The sequence below is a fragment of the Haemorhous mexicanus genome, chromosome 3 (assembly GCF_027477595.1).
Source record: "Haemorhous mexicanus isolate bHaeMex1 chromosome 3, bHaeMex1.pri, whole genome shotgun sequence".
Classification (NCBI taxonomy): Eukaryota; Metazoa; Chordata; class Aves; order Passeriformes; family Fringillidae; genus Haemorhous; species Haemorhous mexicanus.
In genome coordinates, this window is record NC_082343.1 from 75,443,502 (window position 1) to 75,470,475 (window position 26,974).

Consider the following 26,974-nt stretch of genomic DNA (forward strand, 5'->3'; position numbering starts at 1 on the left):
TAAAGATACAATGCTTTTAATTTTGTCCCCATTTCCCTCAATTCATACATTTTTCACAATGTTGTATACTGTGAAATAAAAGGGTTTTTTCACCTAAAAATTTCTAGGTACTGTATAACTAATGTATCTCAATGGAGTTATTGTTAGTATGGCAGCTTAATATTGCCATCAACACATTTCCCATTTGCATTGTTTAGATTTTAAATATTAAAAATAATTAAATGTACATTCAATTATTTAGTCTCAACAGCTAGAATACCTAGGCTGGCTTATGTTTAGAAAAAACCACTAGCGGAGGTTTAAAATTACTAGGAACTAATAAACGTTTTTCAATCAATTAACAATAAAGAAAAGAAATTATATTATACATGCAGGTTACTAGTAATTTTAATTAAACCCGCAATAATACCTGTAAGTATCTCTAATGACACACATATTTCAAACTCTTAAATACATTTTGTTTTCAATTTAGACCCTACAGTTTTCTAGCAAACATAATATAAACTTGAATTAAAGTCACTAAAAGCTATGCATTAGAAGTGCAGAATACTGTTTCGCTTTAGGTCTTCCTCCTATCCTCGTTATTGGAAGTTAGAGCTTAATTAAAAAACTATGGGGAAGATCGCCACTGGGCCAGTTAAATATTTGGAATTCTGCTGTATCTCACCCACTCATTTCATCTGCACACAATATTTTCAATGCATCAACCCAAAAGTACTTGGGTGTTTTGCAGTTCCATTATTAGTGCAAAAGAATATGGCTCTAAGATATCAATTGGGTCCTCTCAATGGAAGACATTAATGTGGTCTGTTGGTAACATACTGTTCAGATATCACTATCTGATTAGGAATACATATCTCAGCGGCCTCAAATAAAAACAAATCTATAAATAAATAAATAAATACATGCACATATAAAGTTTTGATGTATAAAATACCATTAATCAAGCATTTAAAACCATGCTTTAAGCATCAATTCTCCAAAGTACCAGTTCTTCATAGCTGAAAGATTAATATGTCTTCATGTTCCTCGTGAACATAAATTATTTAAACTCTTTCATTATAAAAGCATAATTAAAGCACCTACCTTTTGTGTCACCAATAAAATTGCCTCTGAAATCCTTGGTTGATTTTCAGTAAGGCCTGAGTAAAACTGACATACAATTTCCCTGCTTGTTAAATACCATTAGGTCTGGATAATACTTTTATTTATTAGGGATGAAAAAGATTAAGACATCTAAAGCAGAATGAGGATTACCTGTTTCAAGATGCCTGCTGCCATTTCATGGCTGCAGTCAAAGATTACATGGAATTCTTTGCCTCTTTTCATCTCCTTTAGCAATGGCTTTGCATCTTTTGTGTCAGCCGGTAACTGACGGATTTTTAGTCTTAGGTTGTATCGTGATGGAGCCTTGATGAGCTCTTGTAATCGAATGAGACCTTAAAGAAAACAGGAATCAGGAAAATTATCAAAACAAGAACCTGAACTGCTAGCAGGAGAACATACTATAAGCATTCAAAGCTTCCCAGTTATTTTTGCCTTCTCATTTGGTTGGAACTGATATACAAAAATGCTATTTAAAAGACATATTAAAAGGATCTGTACTCCCAACACTTTAGTACAAGTCTCTTTTCCCTTAATATTAATGGAGAGTAAGGAGCCTCATTTAGGATTACCTTCAGACAGACAAATCTTCCTCTAGCCTTATCGTGCAACTGTGACATTCCTCTTTGAAGAACATATTACTCTAATTCAATTAAAGCCATATCCCAGACTAATAGTTTTTAATCAGACTAGACAGTCTCCCAAATAATAAATCACGTTTACATACAAAGCTGTGAATCATTTCAGCACTGTAGAACACTCTCACATGAATCTGTTCTCCTATTTCTGTACTGAATCACTTTTCAAGAACAGCAAGAAACAGAAGTAGCTTTACACTACTCTGCCAGTTTTGGAATTAAAACCACTCCAGAACAAAACTTACTATGTTTTTAGAAGTGACTTTGAAATTAATTTGATTGTATGATACATTATAGTGATTCATGATGTTCAAGTTTTCTGTACAAGTAGTGAGTATTTTTAATATATCAAATGTTAAAGGGAAGACTAACAGTTCTTTCTTGACTGCAAACTGCTCTTTCAAAGCATTCTTTACTCAAAAGGGCAGAGTCCCTAATATGCATGTTTTAAGCATATGTTCAGGTGTTACACCAATCACCTTTGTTACACCTTTGGAGATGGGATGGACAGTTAAACTGTCAAGAAACTTTGAAATGGGATGAAAGAAAGGGAAAAGAGATGTTGCTTTTTCTGCAGCAAGTTTAGATTACAAAATTTAGGGAAACAAATGTAAGAAAATACAAATTGATAGGTCCCTTGATCTATCCCCATTGGTTGCACTAATACAGTACAGTTTTGGTCTTTTTCTGTAGGTCCAAGATTTGTTACAGAATGGCAAAAAGTGTTTTCCTGCCTACAGGAGTTTTTGAAGTAAATATTTTCCAATACCCTTATGAATTAAGCATACAGTTTTATTAGTTTGAGAACCACAGAATATTCTGAGTTGGAGGGAACCTGCAAAGACCATCAAGTGCAGCTCTTAACTGAACGGCCCACACAGGAGCTGAACCCACAACCTTGGTGTTATTCGCTCTATGCTCTAATCGCAGTAACCTCAGGAAACGGCAGTGGGTGAAACCCAAGGGTTTCAAAACTTCCAAGCTTTGTTCTGTTCCAGAGAATTACTCAAGAACATAAGTCCTTAAAGGTCCTAATTGGGCTGTTCGAGAATAAAAAAAAAAAAAATTGTAATCTTCATAAATCTTATCATTATGGGACTACTTCAGAGAAAGAAAAAATCACACCAAAATTTGAAATAGGAGATTTACAGATGCAGGAACTAGAATAATTAAAGGCTGACAAGGAAAATGCTATGATAACGTCTGCCTAGGGTAACCCTACATAGGGTTACCTATGTATCTGATAGAGAAGTGATGAGGAGTAAACAAAGCACCACATTGGAAGGCAGTACAAAAGGTAGAAAGCCACCAAAGAAACCTGAGCGTGAGAATGTGGGAAAGAAAACCTGCAAATGTGTATTTCTTCAATTCACTGACTGGACCTCAGTGCTGGGGCAGTACAGATGAGCAGGCAGGCACAGGAAGAAGTATTTATGCCTTCAATAACTGTCAATTACAAATAGTAACCAGTGAGATTTCTCAAAATATATTTTAAGATAGATTAAATCTAAGACACAAGCAAATTCCAGGGTTTTCAAAGCTGTGTTTTTTCTCCTGTCCTCATCAATGTGAAATAAAAAGAAAACTTAAACTTTTAATGTGTAATATTTTTCATAACCAGTGAGATTTCTCAAAATATATTTTAAGATAGATTAAATCTAAGACACAAGCAAATTCCAGGGTTTTCAAAGCTGTGTTTTTTCTCCTGTCCTCATCAATGTGAAATAAAAAGAAAACTTAAACTTTTAATGTGTAATATTTTTCATAGCTTCTACATGTAGCAGAATGTTTTTTTTTAGTAACAGTTAGGGTGAGTACATACTTCCATTTTTAAGATTTTAACATATATATTTCACCATGTTTACAGCCACCAGTAAATTTGTAAAGTTGAGATGGATTATGGCAGGGAACAAAACATGTTCCACTCTACTAAATGACTCACTTCAGTGGTCCACTTGGCCACCCACTATAAGGAATAAATTTTTTACTGGCATATGCTCATCATCTTCCAGCTTGCTGGGCTCTCAACACGATGATTTTGGAAAACCAAACCCCCTCACTTGCGAGGGAGTGACGTCATGTGACTCTGTGAAGAGTGCACGGTGCGGGGCGCTGCTGTGAAGGTGTGTCTCAGGTGGCAAGTACCACTGCTACAGTTACCCTACAGCTCCTTGCTGCAGAGGAACACCTTATAGAACAAAAAAAATCAGACAGTGCTAAGAACACCTTACTCTGGTACATTTTATTTCCCTGGTAAAATGTTGAGAAGCAGGATTTCCCCATTCAGGCATTAGTGGGAACTGAGATCAGCGTGAACTGATTTCAGTTCTGGATCACACTACAAAAGCTGGCTCTTTTAAATACCAATTAAAGGCTAAACATTTCCTTTTACACTGTACCTACCATTTGGATGAAGCATTTGTGTTTTTAAAAGTGTGCAAAGAATAAATTAGTTTTACCGAAAAGTAAAACCCACCAAAATAATTTCCTGAAGAACAGAATAATTTATCTAAAAGCAAACAAACAAACAAAAACACCACGATACACAAACAGAACCTTTTCTAGGTTAAATAATGAACCATGGGCCATTATTCGTGACCAAATTAAAAATTAAGCACTGGAAAGCTATAAACCAAAAGAACAAGGTCCTGCATGAAAACTGCAGCCCTTGGGTTCATCTATGGACTGCTTCCCAACTCCTGGCTGCCACTGATTTTCTCTTCTCCTGAACACCCCAACACCCTGGCTTCTGCTGGAGTAGTTTCTGTAGTAGCAATGGCCAAAAAAGTTCCAGGAGATAGGAACATTAAACAATTAAGGACTAACCAGGCAATACATGTGTATAGAAATAAACTGTGCCCCCATCTTTATAGTAACAAACTGTTTGGAGTTCAATTTTTTGCAGCTATCAGATATCAAATTTTAAAGGCTTTTTACAGTAAAACTAATGCCTTGGAGTAACAAAAAATGAGCTCTACCTTATTTAGTCTCTTCAACATTTAGGCCTGAATACATCAGGTGAAATCAGAAAAATTTCTATTTTTTTCACTTTCTCCATCTGGATGATTGAGATTCCTAAGACTCAAAGATTGCTTGTTCCTACTATGTGCAGTTTGTCTGTGAGACTCAATTTCTACTCTTCCATCCTTTGTGCATATTGTTCTTTTCAAGTCAAACAAACATATTTACACATTGATTAAAATTCTTGAGCTACTGATAATACCAAAGTTTATTGCTGTTGTCTGACATCAGAGGAAATGTCATAAAAACCTGATTATGCAGGGTAAAAGTAACAAGCTATCATGTACTGAGAAATAAAGGTTTCTGAATCAGTAAGGGACAGTTTCAAAAGGACACTTATGTAGTTAATCAGAAGAAGAGGTATTAGAACTTTCAAGGAAGGGATGAAGATAATTCAAGAAGTACAAGGACTATGAGGCTAAAAACAAAACAAGTCCTTTCTTCGCCATGATTTTGAGATCTTGAATATTTTTAATTGAACGCTTGTGTAGAGTAATTTTTAAATAATTGATTTAAAATATAATATGAATTGCAGTCCTCAGATGAAAAGGTGACTTCTTATTTTACTAGGATTTACAAGATCCATATGTAATGAAAAAAAACCAAAAGAAAGCCCCCAAAAAAGCAAACAAGGAAACAAAAAACCCACAAGAAAAACAAAACAAAAACAAATAAAAAACCCCGAAGCAAACAGAATACAACTATTTGTGTGTATAAGCCCCTAAAAAAAAAATCTATTTTACAAGAGTATAGAAATAATAGCTGCATTTTGGGAATGTACTTCCTGCATTTTCTTTCACCAAGGACACCTTTTTCCTGTCCCTTCAAACTCTCAATTCCTTCTTTTAGCAGCCACTGTGATAGAGCCCTACCTCTGAATGGCTGGGAAGAGCGCGGTGTGAGTAACTCTTTTCAGAAGCTGCCATCAATTCATCGTTAAGGAGAATCCTGAAGGCGCAGTTTGTGAGCTCTCCAGCTGGCATCTTCCTCCAAAGAGATCAATCACATTACCTCCTCGACATGTTCAACTTCAACCAGTCCAGGAAGCAAGGACCCCAAGTTTGTTTTAAAACCTGTCTCCAGCTCAGCAGTCTTGCAGGCCATTGCTGTGCCACCTGGCCTGCTCATCAAACTATTTATCATTTCCATTAATGCTGCCTTTGTGCTGCACAGGAAGAATGCAAGCAAATGCACTTTGCAATAGGCTGAACACATCAACCTTTTTCTGTAAGAAAACACTAATGCTCTTTTAAAGGCTACTCCTTATCTTAACCACGTCAAAAATTTCAAAACTAATATACTGCTTTGCAGAATCAACAGAAAGCAGTCTTTCTATTTTTAGCAAGTTGTTTCTTCTCACACCTCTCTGTACTCTTCTCCTTCCCTGACAGCCCCCTGCCCAGTTATTTTGGTTATGCCTCAGAAAAATCTCATTGTGTATGGGGCTTTGAAAGGGGTGTGGGTAGAAGGGAGGAGAATGCTGGTTTATTTGCATTGATAGAATGTTTCACATCAGCTGTAACAGTTAATTGCTGCGAAAGAACTCACAGAGATTACTCATGAACTCTAAAGTTTAGTTTTATCATCTCCAACTAAAAAAAAAACAAAAACACCTTTAGTGAAAGGATTAAAAAGAAATTGCACTAGCTGGTAGGATTTTTCCAACAGTGGGCTGTTCTGTGTTCTTTGTGCTGTTGTATCTAATACAGCAACACCATTAAGAAAAGAACAGAGGAAATAGAGACAAAGAAAAAAGACAGCTTGATGGACCTTTCATATATTCATATTAAGGTTTTGTGCTACATTAAGATCATTTAACTCAATTCTAGCAGTGTAAAGCATCCTTAAAATGATCACCAGTTATATTTAATCCCAGTTAAATACAGTAGCAGTGGTGTCTTTGATGGAAAAAGTTCTAAGATAAGTAGTCCAGAAAAAACAATTGTCTTTTCATTGTAAGCATAATTAATGCAGCTTCTTATTAGTAGCTTTAGAGTCCAACATTTTAGCAGGATTTTTCAATCTTGTAGTTAAATGATTGGAGAGCAAGCCAAATAGTATATGTGTATGCATGTATACATTTTACAAGTATTAATGCATTAGAGTCTGATGCCATTAGCAACTTGCAATATTTAAAATGTGCAATGATTAGTCGCGGTGACATGAAGAGGAGTTCAAGCATATTTAGTATTATGTTGACTTATTTTGCTGTTAAATGTGACATCTACAAGGAAAACAATAGTTCTATATCGGTAAAAAGAAGGAAATGTGTCTAGTAACTGACTTCAAAAGAATTTTCACCAAAGAAAATTCTATTTAGCAAGCCCTTTGTCAAAATTATAGCTGCTTTGTTTCAAACGTCTTTACCTGAAAATTTAAAAATTAGATTCATGAGGGCAAGCCAATACATAAGAGTCATCCATGATAATAGCAGTATTTGGTCAAATGAGTTCTGGAGGTGTATTTGTACGACATCATTTCCTTCTGGGGGAAAGAGTGCAGATGTATAAATTGGGTACAATGTCCAGCTACCTATTCCCATGTCCCTATCTCCTTATCAAACTGCATGGTGTGACTACTCGCCAAACTCTTCCTCAGAGGTACAAAAGAGATGCAAACCACTGTTTATAAATCAGAACAACCTTAGAATATATAGACATGTTCTATCATATCTTAAGGAACTAATTCCAAATTTTGCATTGCTCATATGTGACCTTTTGGCTATACAAGCACATTAAAAAATTTACACTGAAGCAGTTTATGCTTTAGGGAAAAAAATAATTTGATCAAGTTGGGATTCTTGAGGAGAGGGGAAGGAAAAGGTGGGGGAGTTTTGGTAATATAGTTCTTTTGGGCATTTCACTAACTAAAAGTATTAGTCACCCTGAAAAGACAGTTCTGGACCCCTGAGTGTCAGAGGGCAAATAAAAGTTACATTATTTCTTACTGAAAATACTTTCAAAAACTATCTCTTGGATGGTAGCCATGCCAGTAATCAGAGAAAGCTTTTTAGGCTAGGTAGTTTTTTTCTGACTTTTTTTTCCTAGACTGTGTAACAGAATAGGATTCTATTCTAGAAACATTATCCAAGGTCATAAAGCCCAACCTTTGACCAAAGATCACCACACCAATTCAAGCATAGCACTAAGTGCCAAGTAATTTCTTTGAAAACTTCCAGGAATGGTGACTCCACCATCTCTCTGGACAGACTGTTCCAATTCTCAGTATCTGAGAAAATTTCTCCCTTCTAAAACAAGCAAACAACAAAAAACTTCAGAACTGTAATTACACATGACTGTGCAGGTATCTATATGCATTTGAAATACAAATCTCATTATTTTGAAAAAATTTATAAGTGTCTAGACTAGGCCAGAAAAAAATAAAAACCAACCCAAACTAAAATTCCAATCCCCCTTTCTTTTAGACTAAAAAAATAATAATTTTTAAACAGTTACTTAGTACAGGAAAGGAGAAGTGTTTAAAATTATATTCATGACTAATACTGAAGTTGCAATTATTAAAATAGCATATACAGAACAGACTAGCTTTAGGGTTAAAAAAAAATAAAAAATCACTTAACAAGAAAACCATGAATATAGGTTTAACTCCATAGACAGTCAAGATTTCTATTCTGATACTGTGCATATCACTTAATTTTTCTGCATCTCGGGTCTAAGCATCAGAATGTTAAATCCATTGTACTGCTGCTTCAGCATAACCAGCTGTAACTGAAGAGCAAGGCAATAATCAGCTTTATTGTTTTCCTTAAATATGCTAAGCAAGCACGTCAGAGCATGGGTGCAAACATCTTTTATAGTTGCAAATAGCCAATCCCAATGTAGCTTATTTCCAGTAACAATTCTTTTCTAATAAAGGCTTTGCAGTACTGCAGTGAAAAAAGGCCTCTACCCCATCTCACACAGTTCCACAGGAGAGAATCAATGTGCCTCTAAAGTTCAGGAAAGACCTTTAGTTCATGGAACAGTTTTGGTCTTGAAGATCACCATAAAACATTTTTTCATGCCACCTGAGTGCTTATCAGATGTAGCATACAGCAGCTAGAAAAAGAAATAAAAATAAAAAGCTTTGAGTCCTGTCCACCCTTTCCTCACCTTTGCATATAATGTGTGAAAATAGAAGAAAAAAAATAACATACTTGAGGGAAATGCTGAAAATTGAGACAAAATTATGCCTTATTGATATATTAGATTTGCCATCTTTTTCTAGTCTCCAGCTACAGTTGACATTTATGCTCGGTTATGTCAAATGCTCTATTATGATATGCCTGATTTGAAATGTTGTTGTTATCCTGTTTTCTAAATATGCTTTTTTGAACATTTTCATAAAGTTTTATCATGGATTCAGTATTATGATGGTGACAGCAAAAAGAATTAACAGTCCTGGGCATTTCAAATTAATTATCATAATTATATGAAATATGATCTCTCAAGTGGATGATGTATGAGCAGTGTAATTTAATGAGGGTGAAGAGTGAAAAAAAAAGAGCTATACTACTGTCAAAGGATAAAAGATTTTGTCAAAGATGTCAGAATCAATGACAAAAGAAGCAATATAACTAGTTAGCAATTCCAAAATGGACTTAGCTTGAAAAAACACATAAATGAACATCCTCAGAAGGAATTTGCACCAGCCTAGTACATTTACTCTTGGAAACAAAAGCTTATTTCATTTTTGCTTCAAAAGAAAGGAACTGGTAAGAGTGCAAGAGAGAAAAAAACTCTCTAATTGAAGCTGAAATGAATCAAGACAGTAATATTTGAACTGAGAGTGACGCAGAGCAATTCACAAAGGGACTGACATCACAAGTATATTTCACAGTGTTCTCCCAACCAGAGGATAAAATATGTAATACTTTTACTTTACTATTACTAAAATATATAATATGAAATAAGAGTAAAATTGTCCTTCAGTTTGGATAAATCTTAAATGTACACCCCATACAAGAATGTGAACTGATCTTGTCTCAGTTTTCCTCTTTTCATTTTTCACTTAGTTTTCCTATCATATATTTCTGTATTCGGACGTAATAAAAAATTTTCCAGTCTTCATGAAACAATTCTTTTGATCAGAAGTTCCCTAGGCAATTTTCTGTAAGGCTTAAATTCTTAAGTTTATTCAAACCCGCAAAAGCAAAACAATTAAAGCACTATTTGGAATACGTTCATTGTTATAATTTGTGAAAATATTACCTCCACCTCTGTTCCTTAGGCTTCTAGAAAAATACTATAAAGCACCTTATGTATTTTTAAAAACGATTTATTTTAAATCCATAGATTTTTTTTTGTTATACGGAGCCTATTGCAGTAAGTCCAAATTCAATTGTTGTTCAAATTATGGGTGAGAGCTTTACTAACGTGTTTTCCTGAAAGATGAGCTAGAATAATGCATTTTGTTAACTTGTTGACATTTACTTTGCTTTTCAAAAAATTGATTAAAATCTGTTTAGAATTAGTCTCAAAGAACAATTACAGGTCCATTTGCCATAAAAGAGTAACAGAATTGAACACTTTTTCTTCAGACAACTAGCTAAAGTAATTGTGAACATCTGCATAAAGACTGAAAGTGTTTGAAAGTGAAATTTTAACTTCACAGCATCCTCCATATTACTGATATATTCATATAACACTAGAAAACTATTTCTGGACTTTACAGAATAAATGTGCAATAACTGTCTTAGTAAAGGAATACACCAATCAGCTACATCCAAATACCACAATCTGGTTCAGCACAAAACTACTAACTGAATCTTCACCTGAAACTACTGTGCACAGCACTTGAAACACTCTGTATTTAAAGACTTTATGTAATATGTAATCATTCAGGACAATATTCCTTCATTTTCCAAATTATTAGTGTTATAAATTATTATAATTTTACCAAATTTGAATTTTTTAAAGAAGGCTTAAAAGTCTTTTTTTCCCCAATAGAAATGTTCAATAAAAGTGTTACCAATGCTGTAAGCTCTCTGAACTGCTGACTGAAAAGATGTGGAACAGAACTACATGCCATTCCAGCTTATACACATGGGAAGCTTAGAGTCTACTTTTTTCACATTGGTAAATATAACCCTCCTTTAGGTACTCATTTCATTTATTCCACTAAAGCAACACAGAATAACTGTTAATTGATAATGCACAAATTAGGAATGAATTAATTCTGTTTAACATCCTGTGCTAAACTATCCACTCCAATTGCTATCTTTGATATGGTTTATACACAAATTTATTAATTTGCAGAAAAAAATAGTCACCTAGACATTCATAAGCAACCAGTACTCTGAATTCTGCATCTGCTTCATAGAACCAGAATAAATGCTAGCTAAAACTGCACAAGTCAAAACATTATAAATATACAAAAGTACGCACGAATGCAGTTAGATGCAGTTTTCATCTATATATAACATGAATATAAATCCAATTTGAGAAATGAGTATCAATGGCAGTGGAGTAACTTAATATTCATTTATAAATTAATGTTTCTGCACATTTGATAGAGACATTAGCACCAGTAGTAGTAAATAGTCCTGATAGAGACTTTTGAAGGTTACCCTTACCTGTCTTTTCTTTTTCTGTTCTGTCTAGGAAGATCAGTATGAAAACATTGATGTTGAAAAAAATCAAAGAATAAAAATTAATGATAATAAAAACATACGAACAAACAAAACCAAAACAAAACAAAAAAGAAAGCAAAAACCAAACCAAAACAAAATTTAAAAAAAACATCACCCATAAGAAACACCAACAAACCACCAAACCCATGAGGTGGATTTTCCCCAGCCCTTCAAGGACACACGTTATTTTGTTCTAACCTAAACGTTCCTAGCTATCTGTTCTGTTGATATATAAAAGTATCAATATATTGATATCCCACAGTCCTCATAGGACATCATGCCTTCCAGCCCTTTCACCAGCCTTGCTGACCTACTCAAGACACATTCAATTACCTTAATAATATTTTTAGATTCTGGGGGCCATAACTGCGCACAAAATTAAGGCGAGGCCAAAATAACACCAAATACAGTTGGAATTAGATAATGGGAATTTTAATACCAGTCCCAAGAAAGAAATTGTCATTTTACTACAAATCAATGCCACCTGTATACTCGAGTGAATACAGCAACAAAATTGCATCTTTCAACTTTCTTCATTTCAGTTAAAGCACAGGATTCAGTGCTAAAGACCAACACAAAACATTTTTATTTCTGAAATAATTTTTGGCATTTACTTTGGCTTCTGTTCATGGATATAACAGATTTTTTGTGTTTATACTCATTCACTCAAGACCAAAACAAAAGTTAATTAAGAAAAAATATCCAGAATGCTGTTTATATCAACTTCTTCTGTTGATATAAAAAAGTATCAATATATTGATATCTATACAAGTGCCACCATAATTTAAGAGCTCATCATCTCATTATTCATGCATTTTTTTCTCTTTTTTTTTAATTCTCTGTGATTCAAAAACTTATTTACAGTTTGTCTAGTCTGTTTTCTTTAGCACAGAGATTAAAATATGTACTTGAAATTAAGTTATTGTTTTGAGACCAATTAAATCCATTAGGACATGCACATGACAAACATATTGTCATTTTTCCACTTTTCTTTCTTAAAGACAATTGACTCTAGCAAATCTGTAAATCTGAAAGGACTTAATTAGTGTCCAGGGACAGTTTAGTGGAATTTAATTAACAAAGAGACTATAAATTACTTTAAGGGAGAAAAAAAATCTAATCGGCCTCTCATTACATCCTGCTAGGAGGTTTTTTAGATTTGGGTGTTGGGTTTTAGTTGTTTTCTTAGTGTTGTTTTCTTGTTGTTTTTTTTTGGGGGGGAGGGGGGTGGATTGCTGGGGTTTTGTCTGTTTCTGCATTTGTTTTTTGACATTAAATCCTAGTTAAAAGAAATAAGTGTTTCCGTTTAAAATGATAAAAGAAAGTAATATTTATCCTTTTTAGCAAGAAAAATGTTTTAGAGCCCTATTACAATTTTTTTGCCTGTACAAATATGGGCTATATTAAAAAAAAATCTTGATAGAAAAAAAAGGAAATTAAATCAAAGAAGGAAGCAGAAAGTAGCTATTATTTAATGTAAAAAAAATAATAATTAAAATAATGAAAGTCAGTGCAGGACTGTTAAACCAGAGTTCCACAAAAAAAGACTCACACATTTCTAATTTCCTGAAAGAAAAAACTCATCTACCTAGTGCCGCAGTACCTACTCCATAAAATTCTACCAGGGCAGAGGTTTTATTATAATATTAAAATCTTTGTCCATTCTATGTTCATTTTTATTTCTATTACCATAGCCCCACAGTAAAAACTGCATCTCTTCTTACCGAGTCAAGGTAGAATTAACCTTTCTAGTTTATTTATCTACTTCATCTTATTTGTACAGTCTCGAGTCTTCCTTATTACGCTGTACCCAACCTGATCTTTGCTCACTCCACTGTTATTGATCATATCCCTCTAGAAGCTTCCCTGTACCTATTTCAGCATGGCACAACCTCTATTTTCTCCTGTGGCAAGCTATCTTGCATTCCTCATTACACACTCCTGAAGACGAGGCAGGTCTGATCAGCAGAGAACAAACCCCTACTCTGAGCCTCAGTCTGACATGAGGAGCAATAGCTGGACTGCAATCATCTTCTCTGACTTAGCAACTTCTCCATCATAAGGGCCAGGGTCTACTTGCTACCCACAGTATATTAAAAAAGCTTATGCCTTTTCTCAAACTAGGAGTAAGATGTACAGCTATTCCTTCTCTGAGAATATAGGGAGAATTCTTCAAAGAGGGAGACAACAAACTAATGCCTGTTCTTAGTAGTAATCTCGAAGATTATTACAATGGGAGACTGGAATTCCAAATTTTCTCTCTTATTTCAAACTGGGCTCTAAACAAGCCCTGACTTCCCCTTTACCACCTTCACACCACCCAATCTCAAATCAAATTAGATCCACACCAAATACAAATATCTATTTCATGCATCTCACAGAATCATAAAATAGTTTGTGTTGGAAGGAGCCTTAAACGTCATCTAGTTACAATCCCGTCCTCAGAGGCAGGGACACCTCATCTCAATTTTTTGAAGGCAGCTACTCTGTGGATTGAAAGACACAAAAAATAGTATGGAAGACTTCATCTACACTTACATGATCAGTCACAGAAATGGCTTTCCTTCCTACAAGGTAGAAACTTGGGGGAATGAATAGAGTTGGACACGATGGTGCTGTCCAGGGGCAGCTGAACAGAGCAGTTGGAGTCTCTAGCATACCTCTGGGAGTGACACTAGAGTTAACATGGCCTTTTACTGGCTGCAGCATCAAATAACCACACAGCTTTTGCCATTTGTTTTTACCCTAGAGTTATATCCCACACTGAGGAGATGAAGAACATGGACACAATTTTGGGGTTTTTTTTAGCTCTGAAGCAAGTGAGATATCTCTCTCTTATTATTACAAAATGTTAGCATTTCCTTAGAAAATTCATAAAACTGAGCCCTAGCATTTAAGGAGATAAACACATTTTTTAAAATGTAAATAGTTAAATGGACACTTGATATCATGCTTTCCCTCAGAATCAACCTACTATCTTTCAGAACCTTGGAAAAGCCCTGATAATTTATTGGAGAAGCATGCAGACCTAGTTTATGCATGCTTTATACCTTTTCTTCCTCTCTATAATAAAAGTACGAGCTCTCTTTGTATCCATATTTACAATAATAATAAAAATACATAAAGCAAATGTGAATCTCCCAAAAAATATTAGTTTTAGCAATTAAATTATCACTGTAGCTGCTATACCAACATATTATTGTCTTGACCAGCATGCCCTTTGGGGAATTGTCCATTCAGATAAAGGAAATCCATGGCTCTAAAATCACCTTTAAAAAAGGCATCCAGCATCATCCTCAACAACTATTCAATAAAAGAGTGCAAAATGTGGGTGTTTAAAAGAGAAAAAAAGAAAAAAGAAATTAATAATTATATCCATCTTACATTAAGTAATCACTGATCAAATGGATGAAACAGACATAAAAAGTGATAAATATTTTGTATTCATTGCCTTCATTTTAATTATTTGTAATTAGGTCTTAAATGGCACAAGTCATACAACACAATTTCTAAATCTTAGTTGAAACATCATATTCAGCTCCAGTCCTAGACTCACATCTGAGTATTTGTCATACCCTATGACAGGAGAGTACCACTTCCCAAGATCAAGTGACTACTTCCTTTCAAAAGGTTCCAATCCCCCTGCCTCAAAAACCACCAGTTTGCACTTGAACTCCAGCAGATATAAAATCTGCTTCTTTAAGACTAATACTTGCTCATAGCTAAGAGTTGTTCCTGTATGTACTTCAAAGGCAAGTGATGCTGTGGACTTCCCAGCAGTGGTATTCACTTTTAATTCCTGGAATTATCCACAGGAGATGTTACTAACAAAGAGAATTTGACAGTCTTTAAAAAGCACAATTTAAGTTCACTTTACAGAAAACACCACAAAAAAAAAGAGGATAACCTTTTTAAAACAGACTGGGTTTTTTCTGCCTCTTTAGACAGAAATAGATTTCAAGGGAAAAATAAAAAATGTTGTAGATGAGATTATGGGAACAAACAATATTGTAATATAAAGGGCCTGGCCACTAGAGAAAGAAATATCATTTTAAAGAGATTATATCCTGGAACAAGTCTTTATGCTCTTCGAATAGATTAAATAACTCAATCTACTAATTCATTGTGAAATTTATCTAAAAATAGTTCTAAAAAAAGGTTATGTTTGGGGTTTTTTCTCTCTCAAATATTAACAGTAATACCAAGTAGAACAAGGAGATCAAAATATATATAAGAAAACCTTCTTTTTAATTTTCTTCCCACTTCTATTTATGTCCTGGCTTCAAAACATGCTTTATTGAGATCAGGTCTATCAAGGCTGTTAAAAACATACCTCTGGATATGAAGAGATTTAAGCATGAAGTATCCTTCTGGTTTACTTTTTTTTTGGACAGAAGAGAATTACTTGAAATTATTGAGCAAAGCAGTGTCAAAGTATTAAAACATATGAATTTTCTAACTGAATTGACTTTTTAAAGAGGTAACCTGTTCTTGAAAAAATAGTTAGGCTCCAAATGACTTTAATAAAGGTGAAATATTTCCAATTTACACAAACCTTAATCTCCACAACTCACTTTTTTCTATCATCATTTGGTTAAAATTTGAGGATTTAGCTTCCTTTCGTATTTCAGAACAATAATAGATAAAAAATTAGAAAACAAAAGAGAAGGGAAAACAAAAAACAAGCTACATATTGCTTGCCTTAGGTCTATAAAGCTATAGTTTGATTTTAAAGCTTAAATCAAAAGTTTGACTTCCTAAAACTTTTGGTAACACCAGCCCACAAACTTGTAGTGAGGCAGCCTCACTGCCTTACAATTCTTTAAAAGACATAAAGAAAAAGATTAGTTATGAAGACTTTCATGCACCATCTTCTCTGCTCCCTCCTCACCTTTTGGTAGCTACACATGCAGCTAATCTGAGCTTGAGCAGCAAGCAGGTGCTCTGCCCTGATGTAGTAACTGCTGTTTATCTAGCACAGTTAGTCTTTCTTATAGGTAGCCTCACTTTGTTTCCTGATCTTATTTTGTTTTATTTCAGATTTCGATAGAGAGTAGCATCCTGTAATGAGCACGTCAAACAGCCTTCCAGTTCAATGAACCATGAGAAGAGTTTGAGGCTCCCTATGCTCTTTTCCTGACAATGACAGATCAACCAGCATGGAAGAAGTTAGCAGCATTTCCCAGAAGATTTTAACATGTCTTCTTTGGTAAGCACCTTCCTTGTATCTTCAATCATTACAGTGATATTTTCCTCTTAACCAAGGTCTTATTTCTAACCACCACTAGACCTCAAATGAAATGCAAGTTTTACAGCATTTTTCAAAGGTACCACTGTCAAGGTGAAACTGAAAGGCGAAACAAGTTTTAGGGTGACTAAGGGAAAGGTAAGAACCTAGTATATTTCTGCTGGAAAGTCAGGAGTTAATTTTTAACTCCTGTAATTCATCTGGAAAACAAGACTCCAAACTTCCTTTTGGTCCAACTGCTAAGAGTTGAAACCAGGACTCCTTCTTCACTTCTATCTGAAGAAACCAATACTAAAATTCCAAACAAATATGGAATCTGTTTTCAAACGCAACAACACCAGAAGCAGCACCAGAATTTAAGCTTTCTACTTCACTGAGCACACTAGTGTATTTTTCAAGTTACCATATTTTTCTTCCAAGTTTAAGTTTTAAGTAAAATCAAAAGACATAGCTGTTAGCAACTGTTAAGACACTGCAGAAAACACAGACAGAGTGTGACCAATTTATTGACAGCTGTGAGCTCAAACACGCAGAATTCAGCAACTGAAGCATACTTATGAGAATACTTATGCTAATAAGTCCACATTATTTGTTATACACTGCCTCTCCAATAAAATTCTTGCAGACTATTAAAGATATTTTAAATTATGAAATATGAGTAGTGACACCCTTCCTCCCTCTCTTTGTGCGTGTGAATAGATCTGCACATAGCCTGATGCTTTGGCCTTACCAGTGCTGTCATCGTAAACAACAGTAACGGTTTTCCACTTGAAGAACTGCACAAGGTCAAGGATGGCACGGCTGAGTGAAGAGAAATCCGGATAGAGGCTGACATAGAAGGAGTCCTTGTTGTCTGACACCTGATGTTTCCAGCGGGTCTGGATGTGTGGAACTCCCAAGGCGTTGCAGATGGATTGCACGGCGTTGGCTGAGGAGCTGTGGGATGGTCCGAAGATGGCTGCCACCCCAAGGGACAGCTGATCACAGGCTGAAGAGGAGACAGAAGTCTGTCAATGATGAGAGGGAAAAAGGCAGTGTGCCAGAAGGTATTGCACAATTCATATTAAACAAAAGGCACTCCAAGAAATATGAGTGTCTTACTGACAGAGCTCCCTTCTTGTGTAAAACTTTCACTTACACATTTCAACTTCAGAATGCGCTTCCAAGCTTCCATTTTAAATGGTGAATATTGACTCAACATCTAAATAGTGCTCAGCTATGTTTATTGAACATTCCTATGCCAGTGGAAGTGATAAAGGCCAGTAGTTGTGTGTCTTTTTAAAAGTTCTGACAAATAAAATAGGTTTGTGCTTAGCTGCATCTTATATTTGGAAAAGGGTCCAATAGGACAGTATCCTAATCTGGGTTGTTTAAGTGAAAACTTCCTCCTCGTTCAGTCACCACTATGTCTACTGAAGTCCTAATTACTCAGAAATTTTACATGTGAAGTACCTCACAGTTAATTATGAGGCACAGATTTAATTTCATTAAAATTGACATTTGAATTTCTGTATCTGAAATAGGTATGTTGGTTAGTACAATTAAAGGACCAGTGTTTTCCCTGAAATTAAATTGCTGTCTGTCAGTGAAAAAAAAATTTGGTGTCCCTTCTTGAAAACTGGAAATGCTCAGTTTTGCTGTACTTGTATGAGTATATAAAACTGGCCCTGAGAGTGGCTGATATGATACTGCTCTATTCCAGCGGCTCAGCTTCCTGTTTTCTGATACAGGGTGACTCTACCTGTGCTGTTCATTAGCAGTCTCTGGCCTGTATAATCTCCCACAACACACTCCAGTATCATTTTGTTGAATATTTGTTAGAACATGCCAAAAAGAAGGCAGGAAAAAATAATCAATACTGAAGACTAGAGTTTCAGCCAATGCCCTGCTCCTATCTCATTCACTACCACAGGCACAACTTTTAAAAGTACACAGCTCTGAAAACAGACTCTGTCTTCTGGGAAAACAACTCATTTGGTAGAGAGAAGTATTGAAAACCAAACTAGACATGAGTATTTATATGGGGTTTGATTAATTCTGTTACTCCACCATCAATGTTCCTGACAGCTGAGGAAACAAGCAGAAGAAACACATCTTGCTGCACTGCTTTTCTCATCAATTTAAAATTAATTGTTGTGCACATTCTTTTCAACTTGATGAAAATATTGCTAAGTCTTCTAAATGCATTCCAAAAACTATGCTGGCACACCTTTTTATTGCTGCAGAACACCAGTGGTTTAAATAAACTTGTCAGACACACAGGATCTTCATTGCTATTCGGTGTGTTGCCTAAATGACTAGCTCAATAAAAAAACATTTATGCTAATATTGCCCTTCCTAAGAGTAATCAACAAGCTTTATGCAAATGTCGGTAAATGGGATCACTAACAACAGCAATAGCTACCAGATGGCTTTTCAATGGACTTTTTTTTTTTCCTCTTTCTGAGATTTGAATAATGCAATGCTTTCACACGTGATTTAATATGGCACTGGCTCTATCAGATGCATACCAATTTTCCTAGAATGTTGAGGGATATTTTGTTGCATTTACATTATTCTTCACTGAAACAGTAGCTTGGAAATATCTTATTGACTTCAGGTTGCTTATTCAAACAGTACCTTTGAAAAACCATTAATATTTCATCTATATTCAACTCCAAAAGTATGTGTTAATAAGAGGCCTAAACAGGCTATTTTTGATGCAGTGCCTGCCTGCTCACTAATGGACATGGTAATGAACCACAAAAATGAGTCAAATGCTTAAACTTCATTGTTAAAATTCTGCTTTGGATCCATCATAATAAAATGAACCATTTTGTGTTAACCTTTAGCCTCTGATTCTGAACTACAGCACCTGTGAGCACAAATGCAGTTGTCTGTATTGTGAATTGATGATGCAAAAAGCTATTAGTACTAGAAGATTACACAGATTTTGATATAGCCTAAGCAGTTACAAATAAAGTGTTGTTTTCTCATCCAAGATGCAAGTGGGAAAAAGGAATATATGCATTCTATTCAATATGTCTAATCAATAGCACATTGTCATTCTAATTTCAGCTATTATAGTCTAACAAGAATTAGCAACATAATAGTCAGGCTAGCAAACCCCAGGTAAGGGCTAAAAGTAGTTGCATTTTCTTAGGAAAGAATTAAAGAATTATAGGTCTCAGGAGAAATTTCTCTGCTGTCTGCACCATCCCTCAGGAACAGGGAGAAAATGTCCCGTTAGATTTCACAGGTCAGCATGTGCAGGAGTCAGGAAGCAGTTGAATTTGGAAGGTGAGAAGGAAAGGAGAATGAAAGAAACAGAATTAACATTCAGCACTTTTATTCACTGTTGGCTGAGATGGAAAGGAAAGAGTAGTGTCTCTCAAAACCCACTTTAATCCATCATCCAAAACACTACAATAACAACTCAAAGAAACTCTATTAAAAGTACATTTTTTCCTCTTTCTTCTACCATGCATGCTACTCTGCAAAGAAACCATCTTGCTAGGCACAAATATTTAGCCTATAATTTTTCATACATGAAAAATGACCAATTTTCATGACAAGTTTTCATAATAATCTTTCAATGATCAAACTGTATTTCTGCACAAATAAGGATACTCTCTTTTCATGCCTAACAAGAATCTATACTAGAATTATTTATTTGTCAGATAAACAGATAAACAAGTTAGCAAGATCCTCTGTTAATCTGTTATAGTAAAAACAGTAAAAAATTCCCCTCAGTCCTAAACTGAATATTTAATTAGTATTAAATTCCACTTTTAAGATGTCCTTCATGTACATTAATCATGCCACAGGAGCTTTCCCTCATGTATACTTTCTAATGTTGTATCAAGAGTTTTCACTCTTCTTAGCCTACCATAACACCAAAAATCCTTTATTGTATAAAGTTTTGTGGCCTTAATGCTTGGGAAAGACATGCTGGGACCAGATCTCTTGGCAGATTTAGGCTATAACCCTGCCATAAGAAACACAGGCTGACCTCCAATTCTTTCACCCTTCTTATTGTCTTGTTACACAGAGCATTCATATGAAATTAGCTCTTCAATTTATAAAAAAAGTGTTTTTAAAGAGCATGTAGTACAGTGCAAAATTAGGTCTTACAGAGTTTCGACATGAGGTTTTGCACTTTCTTCCATAAATACTTATTGAACTTCTTGGTATTTGCACTTTCTAGGATACAACAATGATGCAGAAACTTGTACCTGTTGCCCCTGACTTAGATGTAAAGCAATCTGAAAATTTGGATTTTTTTTTTTTTTTGAGAATCAAAGATTTTAAAATTTAGGGAAAAAGTTCAAACTTAACTTTTACTCTTCATTCTTTTGTAAACATATAATTAATAGTTACAAGAAAAGAGCTTAACTCAGGTCGAGACATGTATCTGATAGTGATAGTCTTAAGCACAGACTTAATATGTAGGCTTATTTTTATGCCATGCCAGTATAAGATGCACAAAATTACAACTCCTACTCCCCTTTTGAAGTCTATGATTAACTATATATAAAGGCATTTGTGAAAATGTACTTGAAGTGATTGAATGTTTAAAATTGAATCCAAGTTTCAATAGAATTTGGGGGAATTTGGCATTTTGCTGGATAAATTTTTAAGACAGTGAGATTTCTCACTCCAAAGGAGCTTGTATAAGAAACATCCTAGTCACAATGTTCAGTACAATTTATTTCGGAGTTTAAATATTTAACAGAAAAGCTTTTAGATAGGGTTAGTGGGAGCAAAAGTGGCAATGTAATTGTCAAGGAGTTGCCATTACAACCTTTAATAAAGCAGCTCCTTAATGCCAGTGACAATAATGTCAGTCTCATTGCATATGGCTTCATTGGATAGAAATTTTTTCAGGTAAGTAAACTAAGTGAGCCTTAGTCCTTCATCAAAAAAACTAAATATGCAAAAGGTTACCTTTTTTGGATGCTTCAAAACTGTCATAAAGATTTATCTTTTGTGTGTCGTATGTTAAGGTGGTGTTTGGCAGAAGAGTTCTGTTTCTGTTGATTGTGTTCACAGCAAATCTGAAGGCTAATTCTTCTGCTCCCATTGGACCAGATTCCACACACTCAAAAATGCCTCCTGGTATAGGAACAAAGAAAAAAGAAAAAAAAATACACTAGTAAGCAAAAAGAGCATAAAATATCATCTTTTATAATCCTTTTGGAAAAGATTCATCAGTGGTCAGAAGTATTTAATTTCATAAACATGATACAGTGCAACTCATGATTGTGATGTGCTTAGAGTCAAGCAATAAGTAAACCAGCAACAATTAGAACTTACCTTAAGGAGAGGAATGAAATATATTTAATTATTACAAAGCTACTATCATTATTGTTACTATTTTATATAATTAAACTTGAAATGAATACATTTGTCCCTTCCAGATCTTCCACTACCTATGTGTGTGTGGCAGGTGGAAGGGAGACATGGATTCTTGTTTTCTACTTATAATACATTAATAATGAACTTGGCAGTTCACTGAAAATACAACATAAAAAGGAGCATAGAACTGGGATGCCCCAAATTGTCTCCAGGAATTAAAAGGGAGAGATATTTTAGCATGACTATTTGCCTGAACTGATAAATATGTTGAGTTCAAAGTTCAGATTTTGCTCTCTTGCCCTGAACTGCATGTAGATGTTAACTTCATTCTCAGTAAACACAGGAATACAAGAAACTATACCCTGCATAACCTCTATCCAGCAATGAAAACATCCCAAACAAGGCATGCTACCAGAACAGGACATTCCTCAAATAATAAACAATGTCTAGAACACTCTTGAGCCAACCTTCATCTTAAATGAAGCAAATATGTTTGTGAGAAAATGCTGTGCACCAGCTTTTCTCATTAATGAGGTATCATAGTCCATAGAATGTAAATTTATACATACTTTGAGGAAACATAATTTATTCTTGGATCTGGAAAAGTCTAGGATACTGTGACAATAATAATAATAATAATTTGAAGATGTGTCCTTATTGTGGTGACATGGAATGCCTCAGAAAAATGATCAGTATCCTAATACTCCCTTCAGCCCTCATTTAAACAGAGACCTGTCAATTCCAATGGACAGACAATGGCCATCATCACAGGATCACTAATTACAAGCCAGGTATTGTGCCTCTGGAGGGAATGTTACTCAGTCACTCCCTCCTTGCTTGTATTTATTCATTTCCAAAGTAGTGTTGCTACTTGGACTTGGACTGTCTAAAAAAATTCTGTTCAACTCTGTTACTTTCTCATCAAGAAGTTCTCAGAATCTGAATATCCAATGACTAGATCAAACTAAACTTCAAAAACTGCAGTCAGTTTGTAAACAGTCTTGTGAGTAACCAAGCAGATAAACTGTTGGTAAAGCAAAAAGATGTGTATTTACTATTTACTGATAATAGTAATTATAAAAGGCTGTTTGGTTTTGCACATCTTCTTCCTCTTGCAACACATTTCTCACTACGAAACTGAGGTGTTAACCTTTTTTTCCTGCAGATCAGCCTTTTAATTTCTGGCAAGAGCCATAGGAGCATATGCTCATATAATATGACTTTAAAAGTACAAGCCCTTGCCACTGAGATAAGATGTGACTAAAAATTATTTAAGCATTAGTCATTTCAAACTGGAAAAGAGGTAATGATGGAAAAGGCAGACTCTTAAGAAAAAAATCAATATCTAGAGAAATCCAAACTGATTGAGCATAGAATATATATATGTGTATATATATATATATATATATATGTATACATAATATATACAATCAGTAACCAATATTAACAAAACTGTAAGAGCTCAGGCCAAAGAAACTTAGATGGTGTTTAGCAAATAGTTAAGCCCAGTACACTTTAAAACTCAAAAAATGCTCATGTTTATTTGCACAATAATGGAATATGAACATGAAAGGCAACCTACTGCTTTTGAAGTTAGTGGAGTGCTATGTTCAGGCAAACATTCTAATAGACAACCTTTTGTGCTGCTAAAACTAAGAGAATCTAAGCATTGCAATTCAAATGGTGACTTATAGGAGGACAGTATTTTGATTTGGGGGAAATACTTTTAAACTGCTGCAAAAATCCAAAAATTAGTAAAATTATAATTTTAGATATTCAGAGACAATTTACATGAACAAAATGAAAATTAAGATCGATTTCAGAGGCTTTCCTAAGGCATCTGGAGGCCGGTTATTCAAATATATTTGAATAAACCAGTATCACATCAACAATTATGAAATCCTAATTATATCCTAAGCAAAATGGATTAATTAAAAGAAATTAACATTGCAGTTTCTTGGTTCTCCTGAAGTTTTTACATTGGAAGATTTATTCTCTAATTACCATGTGTCTGAAGCTCAGTACAACCTTCCTTCTTTTTTCCTGCATTTTTTATTATACTGATTTCTAAATCCTTGTGACAGGAAATTCTCTGTCAAAGATTCAGCCGCTGCTCTCAGCATGAAAAAAAGAGAAAGAGAGAGAAATTTTGTTTTGACCTTGTCTATCTAGGTCAAAACAAACTCCTAATGTTAGTGACAGTCCATTATATAGTAAGACAACTTTATGAAGATGACATCTCCTGTGAGTGGCCATGATGTGTAATTGCCCACATACACCATGCAGTGATTTCCTCACTCATTCACTGACTTATTCTCTATCCCTGTGATAAAAATCCCCAAACCTGGCATCATATGGTCTGTCTGTTTCAGGGTATATTTCCAGTCCTAAGAAAAAGAGAAGTAGAATAACCTGGTATTAGGGTATTTTGCTAGGAGGAAGGAAACTTATTTTCTGCTCCTGAATATTTTCACATTTTGCACTAGGTAGACACTGAAATTAAAAATAAGAACCCTAGAGGAATATGAAGTACACCGTATATTTGAAGATTCCTAACTATTTTCTAAGCTGTAGGTTGTCAAAATCCACTAGGTTACTTTCATTTCAGTTTAGTAAAACATATGGTAAAATATTTTGGACGCTGGCAGGTTCATCGTAACCTTCACACTAAGATACTCAAATCAACTGGTTCTCAAAAGTGTTCCATGTCCTTCTAATATGCAAAATGACTGAAAATGCCAGGTTCCTCAGTAGTGAATACAGCTTTGGCCAAGCTGATACAGCACATACATACACACACCATTGTTAAATTGAACTTTTATTTAGTTTAAATTGAACTCAAGTGGTAAGACCAGGAGCTCAGACAGACACACGCCTGAATTCTAAATATCAGAATATATTATAAAACAGATCCTCATTTTCCAGATGGAGAAACCTTGTAAGTTTACTTGGCAGTCTATGCATTAGATGTTTCCAGGATGCTCAGCAAAGACACATAAATGAGTTCAAGCATTGACAAGAATGAAAATGTTTAAGTGGTGCTTTTTCACTTCTACGTAAGAAATAGAAACTTATTCAGTAACTTTAAATTTACTATTGTGTTCCTATTTGTTAAAAATAATGGTAAAAAAATTAAAAATACTTTGAGTATTTTTAAAGACTATGTCATGGAAATCCTGGCCTAATACTGGGAGACAATCCATTAATTACTTTGCTTTTTTTTTTTATTATTAAATGGAAAAGAAAATAAAAGAATTGGCTTAAGAGTTCAGATATACTCCATTACAAAGGCATAGTGGTATCCAGAAGCTGTCATAGCACACTGTGTCATGTTGTTCTCTCCCAAGCAGGCTTTTCTTTACTGCTGCTTTACTTTGTATTCAGGATAGCCTTATTAATAATCAAATTGAGGAATGCACTGCAAGCCTTTAGATAAGCAGACAGAAGAGTCATAAATCTTGCCATTCGTAAGGGGAAAAGCAGCCAAACCAATGCCTATCTCTGTCTAACAGCTTGAAAAATGCAGGTGTTAGGATTTGGGATTTTTTTAACAGAGTTTATAGACCCATGGTAGGCAGAAGCAGCAGTTCTCAAATGCAACCAGCAGCACATCCTGGAGGAATAACCTGAAATTCCACTACTACCTCAAAACAGAAAGAGAAAACTTAAAAGCAGTAAAAAAAATGTGAGTATTATTCTTAACTTGCTTCAGTGGTCTCACACACAGCTCCTTCATTTACAGAGTTACTGATAAGGCAGTTTGTCTCTGCCCTATGAGAGTGGCACTAGGGAATATGGGATCAGGTATCTGCAGCTCAGTCTGTAGCCCATGAAGTTTTACAGGCTGTGTACAGTAGCTGATAGCTGCATAGCTGAGTACTTCCAGTTTTTGCTGTCACAGTAACCACTTAGATAAAACTCACTAGATTTGTTGGGGTGATCAACACCTGAGGAATATTTCAGACATGCCAATCCAAGCCAGATAAGACAGAGCAATTAAAAATATTCTTTAAGTACTACATCTGTGAAGTCATATCTGGGATAATTCAAATTTCCTATTAATGTTGATATGAAAGAATTGCTTTCAATGTACCTGAAATACATTAGGATTTTTCATCAATTGACTCTATTAAAAAAAAACCCCTTTATATGACCAAGTTCTTTTACCATAACAAATAGGAAAAAATCAATCATCAGTGTAATACTGATGGAATAACAGTTTCTTCAGAAACACAAATAATTGGAAAAAAAGGATAGTAATATTTAACCAAAAAGGATATAATGTAGAAGTCCTTAATATTTTCCAAGGAAAAAGAAAATCTAAAATAGTTCATAATTATACAAGTCCAAAAGAAATTGTCATGAAATTGTTCAAATGAAAAGCTCTGCATTTTCTATCAAAAAATTGTAGTAGAATTGACATTTATTGTTTACAAGTCATCCTGTTTCCCCCAGTTTTCAAATAATTTTCTTAAACACAACATCCAGAGGGGGGAAAAAAAGTAAACTTGTTACACATCTTGGCAAAAATTATCCCCCCCAAAAAATTTTCCTACTCTAAAGTACCTAATTTCAAAAATAATAGGTTAACCCTCTGAATGATTCAATTTTCCATTTCCATTCCACAACAGGGTCCCCTTTGAAGTTTACCATCTTGTGTGTTTTGTATTATCATCTCCACGTAACACCTGACAAAACCCTGCAGAAAGAACAAAACTGCTTGAATCACTAGATAACAAGAAGTTCCAGAATGAGTTATTAGGAAATCTGTCCTTCTCTCACATGTAGAGAACTTCTGAAATAGCAGCAAAGCATGAAACCTGAGCTACTGCTACCTACTTGAAAAGATCCTCATTCAAGCAAGCTTCGAAAGTATCCAAGTAGGACTTCCAACAAGCTAATAGCAAATCTGGCTAATATTAAATCAAATAATTTTGTTTCGGGTACAGTCACAGTCACCTGTTTGTTTCATGAGAAATTAATGCCATCTAATAA

General features: G+C 34.7%; 1 protein-coding gene across 1 annotated transcript in view; it reads right to left on the reverse strand.

Moving 5' to 3' along the window:
• The window catches only part of GRIK2 (glutamate ionotropic receptor kainate type subunit 2), a 353,523-nt gene that overhangs the window by 218,125 nt on the left and 108,424 nt on the right, over nucleotides 1-26,974 (reverse strand). The window contains exons 2-4 of the mRNA XM_059842388.1: nucleotides 21,569-21,736; nucleotides 17,373-17,630; nucleotides 1,258-1,439 (exon numbers count right to left, since the gene is read on the reverse strand). Of these exons, the coding sequence (XP_059698371.1) occupies nucleotides 1,258-1,439; nucleotides 17,373-17,630; nucleotides 21,569-21,736 (608 nt within the window). The remainder of the gene's footprint in view (nucleotides 1-1,257; nucleotides 1,440-17,372; nucleotides 17,631-21,568; nucleotides 21,737-26,974) is intronic.